At 43.0% G+C, this 9,637-nt stretch overlaps 1 protein-coding gene across 1 annotated transcript; it reads left to right on the plus strand.

Moving 5' to 3' along the window:
* The first annotated feature begins 314 nt into the window (after positions 1 to 314).
* PHAX (phosphorylated adaptor for RNA export) lies at positions 315 to 9,137 on the plus strand. Its single transcript, XM_068177168.1, has 5 exons — positions 315 to 447; positions 2,841 to 3,460; positions 5,283 to 5,403; positions 7,148 to 7,231; positions 8,251 to 9,137. Exons 1-5 carry the CDS (start codon positions 352 to 354, stop codon positions 8,518 to 8,520), a joined length of 1,191 nt encoding a protein of 396 aa, XP_068033269.1. The 5' UTR covers positions 315 to 351; the 3' UTR covers positions 8,521 to 9,137.
* Positions 9,138 to 9,637: the final 500 nt, after the last annotated feature.

Here is a 9,637-nt window from a genome sequence, read left to right on the forward strand (position 1 = left end):
TTATTTACTACACCCTTCCAGCTCGTCAATTCCAGGACGTCCCCGACGACGGGATGCACCCGCTGCCGGTGCCACTGATGAGAACGAACCTCCTCCCTCTTGATCAGCCTTGATGGCACCCCGAGACACCGCCCCAAGGAACACTCGGCTGAAGGCAAACCCGCCGCTTCCCACACCCCGCAACGCTTGTGCCGAGCATCGCAGAGCCCCGCCGGCCGCCCGGGGCAGGGAAGCCCCGCTTCCTTCCCCCATGAGGCCCTTCCGCAGCCGGGAAGGAGGAGCGCGGCCGGGCCGGCCCCGGATGGACGCGCTGTCCCGCCCCGCCGCCGCGCTCCGCCCTTCCGCCGGGACATGGCGCAGGAGCTGCGGGGCATGGACGGCGACGTGGAGGACGGCGAGCTGTCCGACTCCGCCTCGGACATGCCCGGCGCCGGCTCCCCCGCGCAGGTGAGGCTGGGCAGCGGCCGGAGCGCCGGGACGGCGGCTGCGGGGGCGGGAAGGCCGCGGAGGCAGCGCCTGGGGGGGTTGTGCCGGCGTGGGGCGCTCGTTCCCGGGCCGGGGGCTTCTCCCGGGGCTTGGTGGCCTCTCCCGGGGCCGCTGGCTTGCCCCTGCGCCCTGGCTGTCGCTGCGCTCCGGGCTGTCCCTGCGCCGGTGCCGCCCGGCTCTCCCCGCGGAGCCGCTGCCGCGCCGGGCGCGTGGCGCGCGCGGGAACAATGGGGACAGCGGCGACGACGGGGGCGAGCCGCCGGGCGACCGCGCAGAGAGCCCCGAGCGCTGCCAGCTGCCAGCCCGGGACCCCGCGGCTCGCCCGCGTCTCTCCGTGTCCGGGAGAGATGCCAGCGCTGTCCCCGTGTCTCCCTGTGTCCCGTTATGTCCCCTCCGCCACCAGCCCGAAGTGCCCAGCGCAGGGAGGAGCTGGAGCTGCTGGAGCCAGGCCAGAGGAGGCTCCAGGATGAGCAGAGGGACGCAGCAGCTCTGCCGGCAGGAAAGGCTGGCACAGCTGCCATTGCTCACCTGGGCAGGAGAAGCTTTGGGCTGAGCTCAGGGTGGCCTTGCAGGGCCTGGAGGGGCTGCAGGAAAGATGGAGAGAGACAATTGCCGAGGGCTGGAGGGACGGGACACAGGGAACGGCTCCCAGGGCCGCAGGGCAGGGCTGGATGGGACACTGGCAATCAGGAATTGTTCCCTGGCAGGGTGGGCAGGCCCTGGCACAGGGTGCCCAGAGCAGCTGGGGCTGCCCCTGGATCCCTGGCAGTGCCCGAGGCCAGGCTGGACACTGGGGCTGGGAGCAGCCTGGCGCAGTGGAACGTGTCCCTGCCATGGCAGGGCTGGCACTGGATGGAATTTAATGTCCCTCCCTGTGGATATTCTCAGTTCAGTCAGAGAGAAAAAGAGAAGGTTTTCTAACCAGGCGAGAGCCTGGGAGACATTTGGGAAAGAATGTAAATAATTCTCTAATCTATCTTGTTCACATTTTTATAGATATGTTCTGCCACCGTGCGTCATTCACTGCACACCAGTGGTGTGAGTGTTTTTACTCTAAAACCAATAAAATTAGTCGGCATGATGTTCTCTATAAATAGAGCGGTGCATTTGAAATAAAGCGGAGTTCATTCTCTTTTCCTTTGATTTGGAGTAATTTTCTTTCCTGTCCTGCTCTACAGCGAAACCTCCCAACCAAAACCAGTCTGTGATTCGCAGAGGGCATGAGGAATTTATTCTGTGAGGAATTTGTACTGAGAGTATGAGGTATTCACAGCAGTGTACAGAGCAAAAAAGATTTCAAAGATCAGTGTGTGATACTGCATGTGTAACGAATTTTATTCTCTCCAGTTATTTTGATCTTTGCAATATAGTTGGAGAAATGAAGCACAAAATATTTTTTTTACAGAAATGTTCAGTCTTTTTTAATTTATGCTGGGTTTGGGGTTTTTGCATTACATTTCAAATTGAAGGTTTGTATTTCATAACGTGGTAAGTTGAATACTTCCCTTTTCCTCTTTGGAGAAAGAAGAAACAGTGCCGTGTTGATGAAAACAGTAAGGCTAAAGAAAGAATTGTTATTTCACTTGAAAGTGAAGGAAGAGATCTTATTTTGAAAGATAATGGGACTGCATATAACTTTATGATAAGAAATCAGTCAGGGAATAACTGGAATTAGAAGTAAAAGCATTTCTTGAGTATTTGTGTATCAGTGGAATGATTTTTTGGTGGGGAGTGTTTGTTCTAATTCATAAGACATAGTTAATCCATAGTGTCTTGTTGATTTAAAGGAGGGAAAATGGGTGGTCTGTAAAGGTTTTGCTGTCCCCAAGTTGGTCATGTGCTGTCCTGACTGAGCCGGGATCACAGAACACCCTTAGTATGAGCACTGTCCCAGTTTTGTGGGTTTATTTTAGGGTTTATTTTTGGTGATTTGGTCTTCTCACTTGAAACTGCAGAGAGATTATTAACTTCTCTGATGGTAGACAAAGCTCTGGTAGGTTGCTGTGTTGTTCTGGTATTTTACTGTTCTTAGAGCCTGCTGTGCATCTTGCATCTTTGTCCAGTTTGCTCATATTCATCGCTTTTCCAGTTCTGTAATAATTTTTGCTCAGCAAAGTTTGCCTTGAGGAGAAGTGCAGCTCCTGACATGTTTCTGTGTCAGCCATGCTGTGTTTCATGCTCACACACTCAAAATACAGGAGTTTCAAAGGATGCCCCTGTGCTGGCACCCAGGAGATGCTCGAGGAGGTCTGCATGGCCACGAGGGTCAGAATTATGTATTTTAGCTGATCGACAACTTGATAGCCCTTCTAATTTTCATTGAATAATAAATTCTGATTCATTTTTAATTCCAGAATCTGCATGCTGGCAGTGATTCCTGCAGGCCCTTCCAGAGCAGCCTCTCATCCTGTGCTCCCAGTGTTCCTTACAGGACCACAAAGAGCCTGGACTCCAGCGAGGAGAGCAGCGAGGACTCCGATGACGACAGCTGCCTGTGGAAGCAAAAGAGGCAGAAATGCTTCAACTTCTCCCCTGGCAAACCCGAGCCCTTCCAGCTCAGCCAGAGCCACCAAAAACAGGCTGCTCTGCGCAGGAAGAAGGTCAACAACATCTGGGGCGCCGTGCTCCAGGAGCAGAACCAGGATGCTGTGGCAACCGAGCTGGGGATTCTGGGCATGGACGGTTCAATTGACAGGAGCAGGCAGTCTGAGACTTACAACTACCTGCTGGCTAAAAAGCTGATGAAGGAAGCCCAGCAGAAGGAGGCAGAGACTTTGGATAAGGAGCTGGATGAATACATGCACGATGACAAGAAGACGTTGCCGGCAGAGGAGGAAAACGGGCAGGGCTTCCTCAAACAGAAGCGGCCCGTGAAAGACAGACTGGGGGAAAGGCAAGAGATGAAATACAAGGGAAGGTTTGAGATAACAGAGGAAGATTCAGATGAAAAAGTGGCAGATGAAATTGCTTATCGGTGAGTTAAATAATGGTGCATCTTCACTAAGTATTGGTGGTTGCTAGAAAGAAGTGGGGTGGGGGGGAGCTCCAATGCTGCTAAATAAGGTGTCACACCAGATTGATGCCTCAGGTTTTAGCTTTTTTGTTTTTCAGGTTCTGTGCTGCTTTAGTGTGTGGGTCTGGGCTTCATATTAGGGGATGATAAGCTCTCTTCACAGAGCAGGGAGACAAAACAATTCCTTCTCTAGTTGGGCACCAAGGACAAATGATCCAAATCTCAGGGCCAAGAGGACAAACAACGTTGGGCTGGAGAGAGAAAAACAAGAAGGATGGGACTGCATGGGCTAAAGCTGGAACTGGGCAATGAACTCCAATATGTAAATGGACCAGAACCTATGAAAGTGAGAGACCTCGTGACTGGTCATCCATTTTTGTGATGATTTTGGGTTCACATGGGATGTAGCCATGGCTGGGCTCTTGTGCTGCCTAAGATGAATCTGTTGAGGCCTTCTAATAAATCCCTACTTTATTCTTTTAGCTCTGTCTGGACTCTGTTCTAGGTCAGCCTTCTCAAGGCATAAAGATCACAAAAAACACTTCCAAAATCCTGGGATAAAAATGCATCACTCTGGCTGGTGATCTTGTAGAAACATCCAAATAATACTGCCTGTTTCTTCGAATTTTTATATTTTTATTTACAGAGCCACTAGGGCTGTTTGGTATTGTACAGAGCCACTAGGGCTTGTTTGTTATTTGGGAACAGGGCAAGGAAAAATACTGCTTCTCATTATACAGATTTACAGATTTTTTTGGGGAAATACCCAATGGTTGTTTCGAGTTTGACACTAATGCACACATGCTATGGTCACCACAAAAATCTGTTCTAAGTTCTAAACCTTTGAAACTGTAGATAACCGTAGATAACACTGCAGCTTGGACAGTGCAGTGTTTTGGATGGAGTTAGACTGCCATACTCCTCTTTTAGTGGTGCAAGGGAAGAAAATTATGTTAAATGAGAAACAAGACTTTGAAGATTTACTGACACTCAGCTTGACATTTAAATAAAACTTGGCTTTATTGGTCATAGTTGTTTTTATGCATGTGATATTACTTCAGAATCTGGTAACACTACAACAATTAGTTATTAATGCTGTTAATAGTTCTGTGTAGTTCCTGATTTCTTAATTTGAAAAGTTCAAGCGTATTTCTTAAAATAAACTCCTTTTTGTTGTATAGAGCTTCATTGAAATAGGTCAGAAGCCTTTTTTTTTCTAATTGTAGTGGTGGCACTGAGCTGTATCAGTAGGGTTCTGGATGTAGTGTAATTTTTCTTGTTGGTTTGTTTGATATTTGTAGATTATCGTAGATCAGTCAATAAACTGATTTCTTCTTTATTATGGAGGTTTGACTGAAGTGGCACATGATACAGGGGAACTTGTATACTTCCTGTTTTCTCCAGTTGCTGATTTAACTGTAAAAAGTTAATTTTAACTGTTAAATGCACAAGAAGCTTTTATACTTTGATTTGAGAGGTTTATGCAGGTCTTTGCAGTTTTGTTTTTGATTTGATATTTCACACATCAGTAGAAGAAAAATAACCACTCAAGGCATTTTCATTGAAACAAGTTTTAAAAATGTATGCTGCAGGGAAAAAACATGCTTCAGAAGCTCAGTATTTTGAAATCTAATTCAATAAACCATTTAAACACATTTGAACACATAGACTCTTCAGCACAAAATGAAGTATTAATTGTGGAAGTTCCACAGTCAGTTATACTCAAGGAATTATCCTGACAATAAATGTGCCTCTTTTATTTTTTTTTCCTCTCTCTGTTCAGACTTTGTGAGCCAAAGAAGGACTTAATTGCTCGAGTAGTGAAAACAATTGGGAAGAGAAAAGCCATCGAGCTGCTGATGGAAACAGCTGAAGTAGAACAGAATGGTGGACTGTTCATCGTGGTAAGGAAATTGTCATCCTGTGGGCTTGCCAGGGACAGACAGGGCAACACAGCTTTTTACTTGCAGAATTTTCACAGAGTGCTGTTGCAAGTCTGTCGTGCTGGACATGTTCTCCTGGAGTTTTATGGCCTTCCCTTGCCATTAGACTCCCCTAATAAACATCAGTGTAACCTTCCAGCAGGATTTGAGCAAACGATAAGGTGAATGGACCTGGAGATTACCCAGGTTGTTGTGCTGAGGTTGGCATCTGATTTGTAGGGATAATGTTGTGTCTGTTACTGTGGCTCTCCTTGGAATCTTTCCCTCATCCTTGAGGATGAAGGATTCTCAGGCTTGAATAAAAACCAGCATTTCCAACATCCCATTTGCAGAATAACTCCCAAAAAGAAAACTGTTGGCTTAATTAGGGAACCACTGGCTTGTGTATCAGCAGAACAAAACTGAGCACTAATTTCTGTTAAAATCATGGTAAAAACCCCTATACTCCATGGTTAAGTTCTCAATTTTTGGTTTGTTTTTGTTCTTGTTAAATAATGAGCTTCAGTGCAAAAAACACAGTGGGTAAGAAAAGCTGTGGGTAAGAATTTGGAGGTACTTTCACTTGATTATAGTTTTTAAGTTCCATCACTTGGAAGTAGAGAGGAGGTAAAAAACAAGTAGGGGAGCACAATCTAAAAAAAAAAAAAAGCCCTAAAAAAACCCACTTTCCTCTTTCAAAAAACAAAAGGCAATAAATTCCAGCTAGCTAGTTGTGTTAGAAGCATTCTGTTGTCCTGAAAGCTAAATTAAAAAGTGTTTAACAGAGAAGATGAAGGGACACAGCTCCTGGAGACACAGGTTGCTTTCAGAGCAGAGGAGTGTGCTCTTTGAAAGGCAGATCACAAAAGGCACCATGAAATACAGGTGATAAAAAAATGTTCACATGTGCTGTTTCAAGAACCTACTTAAAATCTGACCATCCCTGTTCTTGGAATTTTTAGATTATATAGTATATTATTTAGCAGGAAAGTATCACATTTTGCACTAGCATCATCCAGTTTTTACTGGAGTAAAAGCAGTGTTCTATACTGCAAATTTTAATTGAACAACAGTATAATAATTAGCACTTGTAATTTACACATGTTTCAAAGCTGAGCCCATTTCATGCACTGCTGCTGCTGCATTGAAAATTTCTGGGTTGAACATGTGGGGAGGAATTTTAAAGTACAGGTTGTGTTTCCTATGCTTCAACAGAAATGCAAAATCCTGTAGATAACACAGACAAGTTGAAGCATTTCTGAGCACAATTATAAAAAAAACCCTGACATGAACATAATTTTATTAGATTTATTTTAGACATTTTACTGGGCTTAAGTGTTAGGAATGCTCTGAGTGTTTAACTTAGTGCATAACTTGTTGCAGATGGCTGTGAAAGTAATTAGAATATTATTCGTATTTTGTTTCTTCACTAGCAAAATCAGGTTTATTGTGTGGTTTTAACAACTTAACATTACATTCTGTAGGATTTTTTTTTGTAGCTTCATGATTTTCCTGTCCAGATTTAGTAGGCTGATTGTTGACCTTCGTATGACTAATTCAGTCACAAATGAGACACAGCCAAGGTTATTTTCATGTGGTATTTGACACACCAGAACTTAAATTGGCTTTATTCTGTCTCAACACTGAGTTTTGCCTTAGAGGCTATTTTTTTTGTCAACACTTAGCATTAAGTATGCTATTACAAATTTCCTCTCTCCCTGTTAAGAATGGCACCAGGAGAAGAACACCTGGGGGTGTCTATTTAAACCTGCTGAAGAACACACCGAGCATCAAAGAAGAAAAAATCAAGGTAAAAATGTCAGGAGTTCAAATGTACATTCTCATTTGGGTTTTTTTCCTCCTACTAGAAATGTCACGACTGAAAGTCTCTAACTTGTAACAAATGTAACTGTATATTCCATTGAAACCAGGCTTTCACATTCAAAAGACAGGTGAAAGATAAAAGACCTACTCAAAAATTGTTGAATTGCTCTTAACTCTAAGCAGAGAGAACTCACTTTTGCATGTTGCCAGGAACAAAAACCTGTTGAGGAAGATGAGGTTGTAGAGTCTGGCAGAGGTCAATGTTAGATTTTCCAAATCTCTATATTTGAATTCTTTACAGCAAAGTTGTCCACATTGTGTTTCTCCCCCTGGAGCTTTTTGTCACGGTGCATGGATTGAATGCAGGTCTCCCAGAAGAATATTTTTGTCCTGTATCACTCCAGCTGTGGCACCAGGCAGAATTTTTCATTAAATGAGTTGGTGGTCTGAACCTAATCTGAATTGCTCACTGTGATGCTCTTTAAATCAGTTTTGTAAGCTTGTAAACATTATTTCTCTGAGATTTTTTTTTTTTTGATGGCCTATGTTACTTTTTTAAAAGAGTTTTTGTTAGAGTTTTTATTTTGCTTGTAGGTGGCTAGAGGTAATTCTGTATACCCTTTAATGGTCTAGTACTGGGAATTGAGAAAAAAGTCAACTCTGTGTCAACATTGTGATTTTTTTGTTTGGGGAAAAAAAAAGAAACAGGAAAATAAAACCCCAACATCCTTTCATAGCTTACAGTGGTCAGAAAAAAGCTTTAAAAGTTGCTAGTCTGATTACTTTACATTGTTAGAAAAGAAATTTTCTGTTCTACTCCTCTTCCTTAAGTGCAGTCTTTTCTCACACTTCTGCTCTCAATAACAAGTAGCTTAGTTAAATATTGACAATTATTTGTAGGTTTGTGTGGTTTTTTATTACTCCACTTTCCTTTTTTTAGGAAATACCAGTAAAATGAATACGCAAAATAAATTGTTGTTGTTGTTGTTATTTACTTCTTTCAAGGAAATATTCTACCTGGAAAACCAAAAGCAGTATGAAAACAGGAAAGCTGCCAAGAAGAGGAGGATACAAGTTCTGGGGAAGAAGATGAAAAAGGCCATCAAGGGGCTTAACCTGCAGGAATATGATGATGCATCTCGGGAGACTTTTGCCAGTGACACAAACGAGGCTCTGGCTTCCCTGGATGACCTGCAGGAGGGGCACCACGAGGCAAAGATGGAACCTGAGGATGCTATTGAAATTGATAATGCCCATGATATGGAGATGTTTTAGTTCCTAATATTCTTGATAGCAGAGTCTCTATAAAAACATGTTAAATGAGCCTTTCTTACAATCCCGTGGCTTCTTGTTTTCAAAGCATGGGGAATACTTGATGCTGAAAAGCAGGAGGTAAATTTAAACATAAATTTAGATAAATTTAACAGCATGAAAGACTTTTAATTGTCTTGTTACTTGTTTGCTGAGTTTTCAGAAACTGTTAAGATTTTTCTAGATAAGAGCCCTGCGTCACCGTAGGAAGTGTTTTTAGTCACATGTTAGTTTTAGGAGTTAAGGCTGTGTTTTAACCAAATACTTCTCATTTATTTTTTGCTGAAGTACACAGAGTAATCAGTTGAGCAATGCTTTTTGCTACAGATGAACAGAAAAAACAGAATGAATTATTCTTGATATAAATGATCATATATTTTTAATGTGGCAGTGTATTGACAAAACCAGTATTTATACGATTAAGACCTGTAAAAACAGATTGGTTTGTGAAATAATTATAGTGGTCAGTGACCTTTGAATAACAACCTTGTAGATAATCAGTATTGAGCAACGTACATTACAGATTTCTGCAGTATTTTTATTCTTTGTATTCCAATGGTGACTTGAGCTTCCTATCTGTTCTGTCTAAACATTTTCCCTGATTAGACAAACACCTAAGTTCCATGGATCTTTTTGTTTGCAGACAAATTTAACTGAAAGTGTTCAGAGTAGTGAGATTTTACTGAGTTGTGTTCCCTTCAAGGGTCTGTAGGCTGTACGTGCAGATACAAACCCTTACAATTATTGTTTCTGTCCTCCTGTGTGCAGTGAGATAAAGTGCAGCTTGCAGAAGATCTGGAGTTTTTCTGTGCTGATTCTTGCAGGGGATATATTTTTAATTATTTACTTGATGCAGGAAACTGTTGTGTAGTTCTTTAGTTTGGCTGAAAATAATTTTTATGTTGAATATTGTTTTTAATATAGCTGAAAAACATGTGTAACACTGATATGTATGATGTCTAAAGTATTTTGTCACTAATAAGTTGTGGCTTTTTTTGTGAGTAGACACTATTCAGCCCAACTTTTGCCCATAAATTTTGTTCACCTTTGAGTCCTTCAGTTTCAGAAGGAAAGTGTGTCA

Source organism: Anomalospiza imberbis, chromosome Z, assembly GCF_031753505.1.
Source record: "Anomalospiza imberbis isolate Cuckoo-Finch-1a 21T00152 chromosome Z, ASM3175350v1, whole genome shotgun sequence".
Lineage (NCBI taxonomy): Eukaryota > Metazoa > Chordata > Aves > Passeriformes > Viduidae > Anomalospiza > Anomalospiza imberbis.